We start from the raw sequence: 16,683 nt of genomic DNA, 5'->3' as shown, positions 1-16,683 counted from the left end.
GTAAAGTTTCAAGGAAGCCAACATAACCCAAAATTTTAAATTGAATTTTCATACTTAAATAATTTTTTAAAGTACTATAACATATATATTTTCGGAATCAGGACCTAAAACGCTATCTTATGAAGAACACTAAATTAAAAAATTAAATTGTTTCCCTAGCTGACACTATCTCTTTAATATCCAAGGCACTACCGCCCAAGTCAGCTCGACTTTTATTGTTGAAGAATTACAGACTTATGAATTTATACATATACAAGCGCGCGCTACACACACGAGGAATATAGCTTTTTCTAGCGCAAGTGCAAATCACTCGTTCAAAAAATATACCAATAAAGCTGTGTCTTGTGACGTAAGAGCAACATTTTAACAATTTGGGCAAGACCACTTTTATTTTATAAAATCAACTATTGAATTTTATGAATTTACGGGCTAAAATTTGGCTTTAGAGAAATTTCAAGGGTTTTACAGGCGCATAATTTGTTTTTTTTTCTGCATGATCAGAGGTTTTTTTTTATAAAACGATGAAATTACGCGCGTTGTTGTCCAGCGAAAACCAACTTTTATGCGTTAAAGAAATACGAGCGAGTATTTCAGCGGTGGTTTTTTTCATATCACTCTCGAAGAAATTTAAAGTACTTTAGGAAAAGCACCAACTCTTTATATTTTCCATTATGTTTAATGGAGGTAGTGAAATAAGTGCTCCATCTAATATCGGAAAGAAAATTATCGATTACCAGAGAACATAGAAAAAAAAAAGAGAAAAAAAATGTGGGGTATATATAAAAAGGCATCTGAAACGGAGGCGGATATGAAATAGCGAAAGGCTGCTTGGAAAGCGTGAAAAATGACTCTAAACCGCAATCCTTCATCCATCGGGCGCGCGTCGTACAACAAGTATATCTATTCGTATATGGAAAGAGTGTTCGCAGTATTATCAACTTAAAAACCGGGCTGAGAAGGAAATATTCGATCCGAGTCAATCATCGTACACAATTCGGGAAAAGCCCCCCAGAAGGGGAACTTCCCAAATCAAATACGAAAGGTCAAGCCTTTCTTCGAGGACGCGCCGTGTCAGGATTCCCGGCCACCGTCAATGATAGTTCTCCGCGAAAGATTCGCCTTACTGGGTTTATGAGATGCACTCCATCCGAACTTCCGGACATTGACGCTGCCCCCCCCCCTTTCGTCGCTTTCATCCCCCTTGTTGGGACTTTCTTAAAAATAAAAAATAAACGAAAAGCCAAAGAAATGGTTGGCGCCAGGAATTGCGTTAAAGTAAACGACAGAGTCTACGAAAACGCATTCGTGAGTATGCGCTGTTTCCTTTGGCCATCGAGAGATTGTGATCTCCAAACTTACGGACGTTTGTGGCTATTAGTTAAAGGATTGCTCATTTTATATTCCTACATTTTTTTTACTTTTTAAATTTCCGAAATAAAATATTTATTTTCCTTGTCGAGATCGTAATTTCCAGTTTGTATTCGTCGCGAGGGAAAGAGTACTATAAGTTATTTCGCTCGTCTAATTTCAAATATATATTATACTAGTGTTGTTAATTTTCTGGAAAAATAAAATGCGGGAAAATTTTTCGCAAATCGGAAAAATTAAAAAATTTAAACATAAATTACTATTTAAGGGTTTTTAATTTTTGTAACTGTTTATCGATATAAAATTTCTAATAAAGGTAAACATACTACAAAACATTAATAGTGTTACATTGTTAATCAGTTTAAAGCTAGTCTAGAGGTTTAGTTTTACTTTTCGATTCGAAAAAATGAGGCGAAAATGCCGGTTTATTTAAACAATATTAGACAAATCATGGAATGAAAACTTTTTTATTTTTTTCGAAAAAATACGGAAAGTTTTCCGGAAAAATGGCCTCGGTCATTTTCCAACTTACAACACTATTTTATACTAATAAAATATGGTATAATATGGGAATTAAAACTAATTTTAAATTAGCAGAATATAGTGTTTTTCTACTATATTTGAAAGAGCCATTACATTTAGCAGGTGGATGAGTTACAATATATTATCAAGTATAGCGGTAGTTAAATGTCAAGGTGACGTTACAGTATAGACAGCGCTAGCTATAGGCTGCTGTTGAACGAGATGCTTTCTGTACAAGCTATGAAATTGACAACACATTCACTTTCAACCATGAAAACTATGTCTAAGAAGAATTGACGGCTATGTGACGAACTCCTGTACTCCCGGATCCATTTAGAAGGCAAATAATGCTATGTAGTACGATCGCCTAATCCACAAACGACGGCTATCATACTTCCGCCTCGGTAGTGATGATTAAGTAGTATTGTCCAACCTTTTATCCCCTACGGGTACCCTGAGTTATCAAACAAAATGGGAAAAAAAGTGATACGTCATAGCTACCTAACGAATCCTCTTCGCGTTGCTTCCCAAACAAGCGCATGCTCTTAGCAGCTCATTTCGACCAAAAGATGACCAAAATCCGTAAATACCTGGTTAGTTTTTTGAATAAGGCCCTTTCTGTAAAAGTGCTTTCACTTTTTGGCTGCCAATTTTATTATTTTAAATTATATTCTGTTCAATATCGTCAATGGCGTTATTTTATTTTAGGGGGGTTAAAAAAAGGGGTGGCGGAGTGGTTAGCGCTTTCGCCTCGCGGCAAGAGGAGCCGGGCTCGATCCCAGTTTGTGGCACTGGGTGAAAACTCGGAACAACTCCGTCTGCGTTGAGTTTGCAAGTTCTCTCCCCGCTGGCTTCCATAAAAACTTGTTGAGATTAACGGTAATAGTTAGTGTAGGGAGCTGTTGGCTCGCGTGGCATGAAGGGCTTGCCAGCACCTTCCTACGCATTGTAACACGGCCACCTGAATTAATGGCATTAAAAGTCGCTTGATGACTTACGCCTAAGGTGGTGTCTTGGGTGACTAGCCTAGCTGATTATTATGTGCCTAATAGAAGGAGCGGAATTATGACCTATGTTAAAAAAAAACAGAAATGATTTTCGTTATATGTTTAATTTAGTTTTACAAGGGATGAATCTTTCGAAACTATTAATCCCGGTGCCCAACAGGACTAGTGCCGCTGCGCCGTACTCTAACCATTGCGGTCTTTTTCCGAAAAACAGAAACTCCCAAATAAACGCAAACAAGACGTCAAGGCCGCTCAACACGGCCGCGGCGATGCCGGCCTCCGCGAATTTCAAACAATAATAATACGAAACGTTACTGAAAGTTTCGAGAGACGCGGAAACTAAAATTATAACGCTGGCAGTTCCGCAAGGAGGTACTACGAACCTCTCCAATGACAAGAGCAGCATCCCGGAAACGACAATACCAACTATTCCTTCCGCCACGCATACGCTCGTCACGTTCAGGGAGCTAACTCGCTTCAGCATGACGCAGGTCAGAGCACCGGTGACGGCGGCGGTCATGGCCAACAGAATACCGGACGCCAGTTGAAAGGTTCCGAGTACGTCAAGCGGCGAGTCGTCCAGAAAAGCCGTCATGATCATGCCCACGACGGTGAGCGTGACCGCGACGATCTTAAGCACGCCGAATTTCTCCTTCAGTATAATTCTGCCGAGCACCAAGGCGAAAAGAGGCGTACTCGACAAGATGACGAACACGAGAGAGGCGGGTATCCTCCTCAAGGCTTGGTAATATAATATTCCGAAAGCCACAGCGGCCAACGATTTCGTAAAGAGCAAACTGTAATAATTTCCTTCTTTCAGTACTCGATTATTTCGCTTCGATATACGCGTGTACGTTACGAAAGCTGGTAAAATCATAAACAACGCGCTCGAGTATCCGACCAACCCGACTTGCGAAGGTGGCAGCCAACTGTAAAGTTTAAACTGAAGACAAGCCAAAGTGGACAAGACACTGGTGATGATGAATATCGCCAAGGCCCTCAAAGAATTATTCAAATTTCGCGGTTGTTTAAATTCACACTCATCAGCGTTATTATTCAGTAGGGAGCTCGAAACTAACTTCCTCGACATGGTTAGACTTAGTCAACTGTTTCAATGAAACACGTGACAGTGAGTGCTCGAAAATAACTGTTCGACGTACAATCTACGACTATACAATATCAAAAACATTTACAGCAGTGGTATAGAGACATAAATTCATCGCGAAAAACTGCCAGAAACGAATAACGAATGAACGGCAGAATGCGTCAATTTAGAAACTGTACAAAATATATCATCAGACCGTTTAAGTGTTGCCAACAAATAAATTCAGTTTGGAAACTTTTTGGAGGCGAGTTTGTCTAAGCTATTATTTGCATGTTCAGTTGTATTTCTAAAAAGTAGATTTTTATGGGTAACTAAGTTTTTATTTCTACATCATCCATTTGGAACAATGCGTATCAGCTTATATCACTATAAAACTTTCACATTTTCATATTATAAGAAACTTTCGGGAATTTGAAAAATTTCATTTTTTTCAAAATAATATCTTAAACTATTTTTCTATTCATTTTGTTCTAACTATAAAATCGGTCAAAATCTTTAAATATTCAAATGAGTGGCTTTAAAGGCTTAAAAATATTTTTATTTCAAAGTTACCATAACTGTTCAGACGCCAACGAATGGCAAAATCAAAATAGCTTAAAACCCTTAAACGTCTCATTTCAATATTTGTTTAAGGTGAAACCCTAAGAATGTGACGACTTATGTCATTTTTAGAAGTATACTACATTTTAGACACTTCTAATCATGAAACAAATCCTATTTTTTAATTAACTTATTTTGCGTTAGAGTTATAATTATAACTAGGTATTTTTAACTACTCCATACGGCGCGAATTTCAGAAAATTTCCAAACTTAATTTTATAATTCTTAATTTATTCGAATAGTTTTATTACTTAAAGTCCCCATTGATTTCTTAAAACATCTGGCGGAACTTTAATTTAGCTTTTTGTATATAATAATAATAATAACCAGCTAGGCTAATACCCAACGCCTTGGGTATTAGCATAAGTGGATCATTCTCTCTAAGTAGACTAAACGCTATGCTACCTATGACTAGAGTCTTTGTCGGGGTCGGTCTGGCAGCCCTTTACAACCGCCCTATACTGTGTATCACCTCAACTTCACTCTGAATTTATACTGCCGAATCTAACGTTTCTTACATTTCTTATGGTACGTTTCATGTCTGAAACATGTCTCGGGGGCCCCCGAGAGAGAAATGTTGGGGGTTGGCTGCTCGAATTCCCCCCCCCCAAACCAATATACCATATTTGTTCAAGGTCAGTTTCAGATCCAACGATAGAGTTTTGTTCAATAAACGCCCTTTTAGATGCCGTCTTGACCACTCGGTGGCGCCTCCGCCGAAATATTTTCAAAATTTCTCTCTCTGGAGTTTGCTCTCTATACAAGCTCTGACTTCACGAAACCCAGACTAAGATACCCGACCGAGACCCGGAATTTGTATACTTAAAGATATTGATCCACTTATGGTATTAGCCTAGCTGATTATTATTATTAACGCACCACCTTAGGCCCACCTTGACTTTTACGTTTTCCCATACGCAGAAAGCATTATCATTATCCCCTAGCAATTTTACTTTGCTATTCACGTCCAAGCCCTAATGTTTATCATTAGTGTCTTATTCTTACAAAAGTATATTCTTGTTCGCAAAAGCTTTACTACACCAACATGTGTTCGAATGGCTCTCCTCTACATACGGTGTTTCATGCAAATCTTGTTCTATTGTGCGCCACCGAAAATCTCTCTCTCTCTATATATATATATATTTCGTTATTCACTCCCTCTACATTCTTCGCAAGGCCGGATTAACCCCAATATCTGCCCTAAGCAATTTAAGAATTTTGGTGCCCCCCCCCCCCTCATTAGTTAGTAGACGCCGGACACAGGAATACAAAATTCTTATTTGGAATCTTGGATAATACTAATACAGATGCATTTATATTTTATTTATATTTTACTCCGTAACCTAATTTTTTAACGTGTATGAGATACATTTTGTAGGATAAATTATTATATTTTTTAAATTAAATTTTATGGTAAATCCGCCACTGAAATAAGGCGAAGCGTCTACTGCTGACATCGGCAATTCGCCAAAACGACTACCTCAGTACCTCTATAAATTGGATACCGCAAAACTGGTGGCGATAACAAAATGGTAACACGAAATGTTTTGACTATACTAAAGTATAAAAGATGATGCCAGACTACCATTATTTCAAAATGTTTTCCGAGTTAAATGTATTTACTGAACTGTGAGTTTTAATAAATAAAAATTTTATCAAAATACGTGACTTTAGTATATTTAGTATAGTCAAAACATTTCATGTAGCCTTTTTGTTCCCGCCACCAGGCCTGCGGTATTCAATATATTTATGGAGGTAATCGTTTTGGCTAATTGCTGATGTCAGTAAACGCTTCAAAGGAGTATATTATTATAAATATTATATATTTAAACTGATATAGTTATTTTTTATTTAGTTTTAGTTCCATTGTATCATTATCACATTTTTTAGTTTTTCCTAATGAATAAAATTTCGATGGTGCCCCTAATTTCTATATTTCTTGATGCCCTAAGTAATTGCTTTTTTTTGCCTAATGGTTAACCCAGGGCTGATTCTAAGGCATAACAAACGTTATGTTTTAAAGACACTCTACTCTCTGATCTCCCAAAAGGGCCTTGGGACCAAAAAGTGGTACCACACGCGGAAACGTGTAACCGGCCGTCACAAACTTCTACTACCGACTATCAACTACTATACTTTGACCAATAACCTATCCACGAAACGCCTCTCACAGGCTTCCTTTGACATTTCTTCTTCGCCAATCATCAACCGAAGAATTAAGGTTTTCCCAACTTAACTTAACCTAAAATTATTTCGCGTGACATCCCCGAAGAACAAAACCAGAGAGTTGGCCAATTTTCAGACCGAGTCTCTCAGGGTTACTGAGTGGAACTTGTAGGAAGAGTCCGGAGACGAGTAGTCCCGGGTTAAGGCAAAAGGTCGAGAATGTGAACAAAGAGTTCTGGCCGAGTATCAGGCAGAGTTAATAGAAGTTAGAATAATAAAAGACTTTAAAAAGCGAAATGGATTCCGAGGCTCGCGTACATCAGCCAACATTGCGATACGAACGGAAGTCAGCTGGAGCCAGTCCATACCCGAAGTCGCCAGGCAACAAATTCCAGGTCACCTGACACCGACCCAGCGATTGAGTGAACAGACTGTATTCATCTTTGGTGAGCCATAGCTAAGAAAGGCTTTAAATATATTCCCCACGTGATTCCCGCGAAACGAATTTTATTTGCATGCCCAGTTTATTAGTGTCGTATATATTTTATTTAAGTGCTTTTATTTTTATTCAAGTTTATTTGTTAACATTGGTGTTTATATTATATAACTTGGACACCCGACATCCACGTACTTATTTCTGTAAGGTATAATCATAACCCTAGACATTCTTATATCTAAAATAGTATTGAACTTCCAAAACGAGAATCCTTCTTGCCTTTGCTGACGCTATAGGAAACCCTAGAGCCAAAAATATTTAACTAATAATTAAAATACACTTTTAGTAGAGTTGATAAAAATTAGCGTCGCAAAATCATAACCCCATCTAGTGGCACGCACTCGTAGGATTTAATCTTAATCGCAATTTGCTTTATCTTTAATTTATTTTTAATCCTTAGAGCTCGGCGTTTGGATAAGAAATAATCACTTTATTTATTTTTATCCACAAACGAAAATTATCCGGGAAAAAACGATTATTTTACATGTGAAATTGCTATATAGCCCTGGATAATATCCATAGATAAACAGTTAATCGTAATTTTTATGGTTAATCAAAACTTTAGCGGTTAATTTATCTGCTTCGCCGAGCTCTATTAATCCTAAGCCACAAATGTTTTCCTTAAAAACCAGTTAGGTAAAGAAAATTAATCTTTGACAGCAAAGTCTTAGTAACAACGTGTATTTTGCGTTTAACATTAGAGCAATGGATGATAAATTAAAATAAGTGGTCACTTGAATATCCCGCATTTAAGAGTCTATTAAAGTCCTCTTCGGAGTATGGAATGATACGTTCGCGGAATGAGGTACTTAGCGAAGCCATTGATGAACGCGCCGACAATAATAATAAAAGCGGCGACGTATTCCGACCAACAGGGCGCGAGGCCAAAAAATAGAATTTCCAAAACGAACGAGAACGTGATATTCATTCCGGCCAACATGGCCGAAACGGGACCCACGTCGCCGTGCGTACACGCGTGGTGCAACAGGATCGTAATTAGGGTATAATTGCAAGACGAAAGCAAAATGACGAGAGCGGGAATCCCGCATTTGGGAATGACGAAACTGCCCATCGCCGCGTTCAGAGCGATGGTGATCGGAGCTCCGATGATGCCTTGGGTCACGCAAATGCTGTACGAGTCGAGATGAACGGTTTTCTTTAATCCGACGAACATGATCGCGCCCGTTAAAGACGCGCCGAACGCGGAAAGAACGCCGTACACCAAATCCGTCGAAACTGGCATTCCAATTATAGTCACGTTCAGAAACTTGATCAGCCCGATTCCCAACGTAGTCAAGATTAAAGCTACTAGTCTTACGAAATTCACCGCCTCTTTCAAGAAGACGCGACTCAAGATGGCCGAGAGAAGAGGAATAGCGGATAAAATCATGTAGACCAAGTGAGCCGGGATGCGTTTCAGGGCCATGCCGTAGAAGATCGCCGAGACGGTCGTCGAGAGACATTTCAGGAGCAGACATACGCACCATTGATAATTCCTCGGTTTTCGGACTTGACCGGGAAAATAGACTAACCACAAAGGTAACGACATAAACAAAAGGTTCAAGTAACTGAAGACGTTCGCTTCGAGGGAAGGAAGCCACTTGTACAACTTAAACTGCAAGGCGGCCAAAGACGTCACCAAACTAGACGCTAGAGTGAAGTAGAAAGCTTTGGAACTTGAAATTTTTCGAACTGAAAGTTTTCGCTCAAAGTTTCTTAATAAATTAACTCGAGCCGGAATATTTGACATGGCTAATTTTCGAACGGCTCTGGTGGATAATACCAGATTCACATTCATGACGAGATAAACACGCTACAGGTAGAGTCACCGATATTTTATCTATCGCCGAATCACCGCCGTCGTTTACTTTACAGCGCGCCGCCTACGCCACCACAGATAAATTTTGATCCTGCCGCCAAATGTTTTTTTTTGAGATTTTCTACGTAACTTTTTTTCTTTCAAAAACATTTTTGAATTCCCCCCCCCCCCCAATTTTCAAAGGGGGGAGACACTTTTGCCGAAAAAAATCAACGCTGCCGAGAATTTTTGAAAAATTGGGGGGCACCGCCGCCGCCGGGTTATTTTCACGAAGCGCAGCCGCTGAACCAAATGAAATTGGCCATATGCTCTAGCTCCAGGTGTGTCACTTTTTATCCAAGGTGCGAGACCTTCGTGATTGTGTTAGACCCGGTCTGGTAGAGTTCAAGCGTAAATCGTCGACGAAGGTCGATCAGTGCTGCCAGTTTGTCACGAACGATTCGATGCCACGTACACTTATTAATCACGTTGACTACTAGAGTAAATCGGTAGCGAAGCGATAAAATTCATTGTTTTAACAATTTTTGAGTGTTCAATTTTAATTCGCGAGTATAAATTTTTCTGCCTATAATGCATCGCGGTTCCCGAACATTTTAGTTTGTTCGTACGTTATTCCATCTCTCAAGGTTACTAACAAATAACTAGAACCTTTTTCTGTATAGGTAGATTTAAAATAGTGTGTACACGTAATCAGTAGCTTATAGAGAAACGGTAGATGAAACCACATTACGTAAGCGTGAATCATTCCACGGGAAAAACAAAGCTTACGAATACAAGTACTTCAAATGCGTGAATCCCTAAAAAACTTAGCGAAAATAGCCCCCGGAGGAATCATCGGGACCAGTTTAAAAGTGGGTAATGGAAAACCCGACTAAAAATTTTGAAATGTTTGACACATTTAAATTACATTTATAACATATCTTTGTTTGATATGTCGTATTTCCAACTGCAAAATTTATGCGTCCGTAACGTATTTTGAAAAATCAGTGGGATGGGTTTTTTTTTAAAAACACAGATAGATTTTTAAAAATTCCACAAATCCATAAAATTCCAGAGAAAAATTTACAAATTCAACAAAAAATACAAATCTAATACAATAGATTTTTTTTTCGAAAACGAATTTGAAATCCTGTAAATTTTTCTTTGAATTCCTGACCCATTATGCGCTGGATTATTTGTATTAAACTTTTAAACAGAAAACGTGCAATATGACAATATGAAGTGTATGAATTTCAATATTCCGATATAGGATAAATAATTCCACATTGAGTTTAAATATTACGTAACATAAATTGACACGACATACACGTTTTTATACCTTAGGATAATTTAACGCCATAAACCATAAATATTAGTCGCGAAAGAGAACGTGCATTATTTAACTAAATTGACAAGTAAGAGAAACCGGTCCTAGCCCAAAACTCATGGTTCAAACACTTTACCGACATTTTTCTGTCAAAAGACCACACCATTTATAGTATAAATGACGATTTAATGGATCCGAACCAAAGAAAGGCATTTTTTTAAAGGTCCCGTTCGAAAAGGAGGGCACTTGACCGATAAAAAGGTTAGAACAAACAGTCAGCGTTTCTGAATTCAAGATAAAAACGTCTTTGCCAAAGGCGGTGAAGAGAGAGTTAAGACGAAGGCATTCTCGTATTAACCATCGTATTCGACGGAAACCAGGCCGCTGTAATTATCGCGCCGCTACTTTTAAACGAACCCTTTCAAAGACCTTACCTGATTAGCGAGTTCCAAAAACTGTCTACGCCCACAACACTAAGGACTAAATAAGGTCTTTCAAGCTTTTACACTAACAAGGAGACGACCCGAGGTGTAACACACCGATTTTGTTCAAACTCGGGAGTTTGGTAGACCTTCATGTAACTTGAAACACCCTAAAGGGAAATGACTCCATAGGCAACCGTTTTGCCATGGCAACTAAAAATGTTTTTGACAACACAAAATGGAAATTTTCCCATAGAAAATAACATGGGAATCTGACCAATATTATATATAAAATGCTAAAAATAGAAAATATAAATAAGAAAATAATGAAAAAGTTTGAAGTTTATTAAAATCTTTACAGGGGTACCCTTACATTTGGTCAGATTCCCATGTTATATTCAATAGGAAAATTTCCATTTTGTATTGTCAAAAACATTTTTGGTTGCCATGGCAAAACGGTTGCCTATGGAGACATTTCCGTTTAGAGTTTTTCAATTTACATGAAGGTCTACCAAACCCCCGAGTTTGAACCAAATCGGTGTGTTACACCTCGGGTCGTCTCCTTGTAAATGAATTGATGCCAACAAATCAACACGGGCCAAGAAAAATACCTCACGAGCTTATTTTTGAAGCTAAACCGATTTCTTTGTCCTAAAATTCTGCTTTTAAAACTAACCAATTTCGTTCGAGGGGTAGTTCGTGCTACTACAGAATCTTCAATTAATCAAAATTAAAGATTCAAATTTAATGACTCTATCTGGGATAAAAGGAAGGCAAAATTACTAAAGTATCCCTTATAAATTACCTAATGGAAATAATACTGAAATTTGCCAAACTTAACGGTTATTGAATGCACCCAATTCACAAAAATAACTCTGTTCCACGAGTTAAGAGAATTCGAGGCTATGACTACTTTCGGGAATACGTCTCGAGAAACGGGTGGGGCTTAAACTACGTCGAACGTAATAACTTACAAGTACTTTTAAAAATCATTGACTGAACGTTTTCACCAGCGAAAATATGGCTGTGCACCACGCCCGTTTCTACGAGATTCATCAAGCCTAAATAGTCTTCCTTATAATTTCCAAGTCCATACGTATATAGATTCCTTTTCGTTTTAAAATCACGAGACATCTAAAGCTGAAGCTTTGATCACAGATAAAGAATTTTTATCTATGGTCATATAACAATTGTGACGTTATAGTGCACAATATATAAACACATCTTAAAAGAAGCAATGGTAAATACAAAATAAATTGCAAGATACATTTTAAATGAATTTTTACGCATTAGCACCGAGTTGTACCCGATTTAAATAGGAAAAATATGCTTACATGGGTTAGTTAACATAAAGCTAAGTTAAGTTAAGCTGGTGCGTTTTGATGCGCCTTTGTAAATCCCCATAGAACAAATTCGGCTTAAGGGAGATGCACTGAAAATTTGATTAATACATTTACCGCCCAGCGAGTTTCAAATGTTCGCCGCGATCCGAATTGTGGTACAGCCAGTGTGAGGGACGGAAGCATTAATCAAATCAAACTAACGTTCTTCGTAAATAAAAATTAGCGCACCCTTTAAAACGACTTCTAATTGTACGCACGGATTCTCCTCTGAATCAGTGGAGTAGAATCATATTATTATATTCGAGATACCTCCAACCTGCACGCTTCGAGCGGAGCTACTTCCCAGCCATCCCAATGACTGATTATGCCACACGCTCTCTACCAACTCAACCACATATTTGAACGATTCCGTTAATATTACAAATTATATATCACACATCTGTATTTTGATAGACTAAACGCAAGCTGCTTTTGCTGGAAACTGACCTTATTTTCTGCACTATAGCGTGTTGTATTCGCTGTCACTTTCCCGGGTTCATACCGGGTCCACGTAGATTAGACAATTGTAGACCACGCACTTTATACAATGATTAAGGAAGGGTTTCACCAGTGTTTTTTAGATAATTAAGTTCTTAAATGACAAGGCCTTTAATTTTTCAAATTTAAATTTATTTATAAAAGCCACGTTATAAAATAGCAGGGTTGTGGAGAGCTTATAAAATAATAAAAATTAATAATCAGCTAGGCTAATACCCAAGTCATCACCTTAGGCCCAAGTCATCTAGCGACTTTTAATGCCTTAAACAGGTGGCCGGGTTAGCTTCGTAAGACATTTTTCAATTTGGTTTAAGGGGACTAGTGTAAATGTGGACGGTACTAACAGAAATGTTATGATACTCAAAAAGCTGCTTAGTGATCCAATATGTCATCAACAACGGCGTATCTACAGCAGGAGCCTTATTCGCAAAAATCAGATGTTCCAAAAACGGTTTGATGACCTTGTTATCGACGAACAAACGAGGTAAAATACAATTTAAGTGGATTGCCAGAATTTGTATATTGTTTCCCAAAAAGGTTCTGTATTTCGGAATTTGCCACGGACGCTATACACAACATGATTACGCCATTGTTCAAGTGACGATCATCGCTATTATGTAAATGTTTTTCCCTCAACATTGCTTTGATATTGCTAACTGTCAGCGTATCATAATCATATATGCCCGGTTTGCTAAATCTCTTTGCGCTCATGCTGCCGTGTAGTAAAGACTAAAGGTGCCCAATGAAGTTTGCCTGTTTCAAGCCTAACTGATGAGCTCCCTCCTTGCGCTTGTTGCAAAGGGCTAATTGAAAGCGTTTCAAATGTCGTCACCCGAAACCAAAACCACGTAAATTGAATTTCGTTGTTAATTGATGAATTATTAAAATTCTAAGATGACTTCTGTAACCAATGACGAAAAACGCCCTCTTCTTTCCCAAATCGCTACATAAGTTCCAAGATCAGGTAACTAGAGGTAAGAAAATTTGCTCTATATAGGCGCAATTTTCTCATAAGGCGCTTTTATGTACAAGTGGTTTTTATATATATTTTTTTTATTTCTGTGAACCTTTTGTGACTCCCCAAGACAAAATCCTTCTTCTATAGACACTAGGCCGTATAATAAAAGGCAAAATATTATGTAATCGACTTATAATTGGTTAAAATTGTCATTAACAAGTTGGTTATATTGGGTACGGTACCATGTGTCGAGACAGTTCTATTTTCGTGTTCAATGTGTCGGAGTTTCGTCACTGGCACTTTTACCTTGATCTTCCTTGGCTCTTTTGTACAAGAAACGTTAAATTGTAATTTAAGTATATAAAAAGGTACAAATAGCTAAATAATCATCGTAAAATTGGTAAACATTTTCATAAGAAGATATACTACAACTTATTATACAAATATTCATATTTCCTCCTGAAATTCCAGGTACCCCAGCTATTTTCTAATAATAATAGGGCCGATATAGTTTCAATGTTATCGATTTTTTATTATTTTCAAAAAGCATTGCGTAATCTTATCTCATTAAACTGCCAGGAACTTTTTTTTATTAAAATTTACTATTTTTTAGATACTCCATTTTGGAACCGAGGTAGCAAAGTATTCGCGAAGGTATTGCGTTTTTATTATCAAAAGGGATGGTAGTCTCTATGCAAGGTCCGGGTATAGAGTAGATACCCGAGAACTTGCTATATTATCTCGTATACATCCTCGTATCTCAAAACCTATAGGTCGAATCAAAACAAGTGATGTATAGATTGAAAGGTTACAGGCACGCGACAAACATATCTTAATTCCATCGAACAAAGCTGAGGCGAATTTTGGTAGTAATGAGTCAAAGTTAGGCTTAATGTTTCTTCCTCTTCTTGCATCTCCTCCTCGCAGACCTCTCTACCGAAAAACCTACTGAACCAATTTAAATGAAATTTGGTATACATTTTCACATTAGGCTCCTATTGTGGCCTTCCAAAGGAGGAGTTTTAATCTATTATAGTTCGTGAGCTACGACGAAAAATGTACAGTTCAGTGAGTCGATAACGACGCGAAGGAGTGGTAAACACAGTACAAAACATAAATCCGTTCTTCCATATTCTCCTAAGTTTGTCAAGCTTGGCTTAGCGTTACCAGACGAAAATAAAAACACGTTAGCAGATGAAAATAAAGAAAGTTCATCTGCTAAAAATAAAGAAAGTTCGTCTGCTAAAAATAAAAAAGCTCGTCTGCTAGGCTATCTTCTCCTAAGTTCGTCTGTTATGCTATCTTCTCCTAAGTTCCTCTGCTAAGCTTGGTTTGGCGTTACGAGACGAAAATAAAAACAAGTTAGCAGATGAAAATAAAGAAAGTTTATCTGCTAAAAATAAAGAAAGTTCGTCTGCTAAAAAATAAAAAAGCTCGTCTGCTAGGCTATCTTCTCCTAAGTTCGTCTGTTATGCTATCTTCTCCTAAGTTCCTCTGCTAAGCTTGGTTTGGCGTTACGAGACGAAAATAAAAACAAGTTAGCAGATGAAAATAAAGAAAGTTTATCTGCTAAAAATAAAGAAAGTTCGTCTGCTAAAAATAAAAAAGCTCGTCTGCTAGGCTATCTTCTCCTAAGTTCGTCTGTTATGCTATCTTCTCCTAAGTTCCTTTGCTAAGCTTGGTTTGGCGTTACGAGACGAAAATAAAAACAAGTTAGCAGATGAAAATAAAGAAAGTTTATCTGCTAAACATAAAGAAAGTTCGTCTGCTAAAAATAAAAAAGCTCGTCTGCTAGGCTATCTTCTCCTAAGTTCGTCTGTTATGCTATCTTCTCCTAAGTTCCTCTGCTAAGCTTGGTTTGGCGTTACGAGACGAAAATAAAAACACGTTAGCAGACGAAAATAAAGAAAGTTTATCTGCTAAAAATAAAGAAAGTTCGTCTGCTAAAAATAAAAAAGCTCGTCTGCTAGGCTATCTTCTCCTAAGTTCGTCTGTTATGCTATCTTCTCCTAAGTTCCTCTGCTAAGCTTGGTTTGGCGTTACGAGACGAAAATAAAAACAAGTTAGCAGATGAAAATAAAGAAAGTTTATCTGCTAAAAATAAAGAAAGTTCATCTGCTAAAAATAAAAAAGCTCGTCTGCTAGGCTATCTTCTCCTAAGTTCGTCTGTTATGCTATCTTCTCCTAAGTTCCTCTGCTAAGCTTGGTTTGGCGTTACGAGACGAAAATAAAAACAAGTTAGCAGATGAAAATAAAGAAAGTTTATCTGCTAAAAATAAAGAAAGTTCGTCTGCTAAAAATAAAAAAGCTCGTCTGCTAGGCTATCTTCTCCTAAGTTCGTCTGTTATGCTATCTTCTCCTAAGTTCCTCTGCTAAGCTTGGTTTGGCGTTACGAGACGAAAATAAAAACAAGTTAGCAGATGAAAATAAAGAAAGTTTATCTGCTAAAAATAAAGAAAGTTCGTCTGCTAAAAATAAAAAAGCTCGTCTGCTAGGCTATCTTCTCCTAAGTTCGTCTGTTATGCTATCTTCTCCTAAGTTCCTCTGCTAAGCTTGGTTTGGCGTTACGAGACGAAAATAAAAACACGTTAGCAGACGAAAATAAAGAAAGTTTATCTGCTAAAAATAAAGAAAGTTCGTCTGCTAAAAATAAAAAAGCTCGTCTGCTAGGCTATCTTCTCCTAAGTTCGTCTGTTATGCTATCTTCTCCTAAGTTCCTCTGCTAAGGTTGGTTTGGCGTTACGAGACGAAAATAAAAACACGTTAGCAGACGAAAATAAAGAAAGTTCGTCTGCTAAAAATAAAAAAGCTCGTCTGCTAGGCTATCTTCTCCTAAGTTCGTCTGTTATGCTATCTTCTCCTAAGTTCCTCTGCTAAGCTTGGTTTGGCGTTACGAGACGAAAATAAAAACACGTTAGCAGACGAAAATAAAGAAAGTACGTCTGATAAAAATAAAGAAGGTTCGTCTGCTATGCCACCAAACTACTGGTCTATGCCACTAAACTACTGGTCTATGCCACCAAACTACTGGTCT

The 16,683-nt window shown here is 37.6% G+C and overlaps 1 protein-coding gene across 1 annotated transcript; it reads right to left on the bottom strand.

The window, feature by feature from the left end:
* Positions 1-2,991: 2,991 nt before the first annotated feature.
* On the bottom strand, positions 2,992-3,987 carry LOC149947968 (solute carrier family 35 member G1-like). The gene has a single exon (XM_090170997.1). The coding sequence runs from the start codon at positions 3,985-3,987 to the stop codon at positions 2,992-2,994; it is 996 nt and encodes a 331-aa protein (XP_090027123.1).
* Between the last annotated feature and the right edge of the window lie 12,696 nt (positions 3,988-16,683).

Source organism: Leiobunum rupestre, chromosome 4 (assembly GCF_980474605.1).
Source record: "Leiobunum rupestre chromosome 4, qqLeiRupe1.1.hap1, whole genome shotgun sequence".
In the NCBI taxonomy this organism is placed as follows: Eukaryota; Metazoa; Arthropoda; class Arachnida; order Opiliones; family Sclerosomatidae; genus Leiobunum; species Leiobunum rupestre.
The sequence above is the reverse complement of the archived record's forward strand: the minus strand, read 5'-3'. Positions and strand labels throughout refer to the sequence as shown.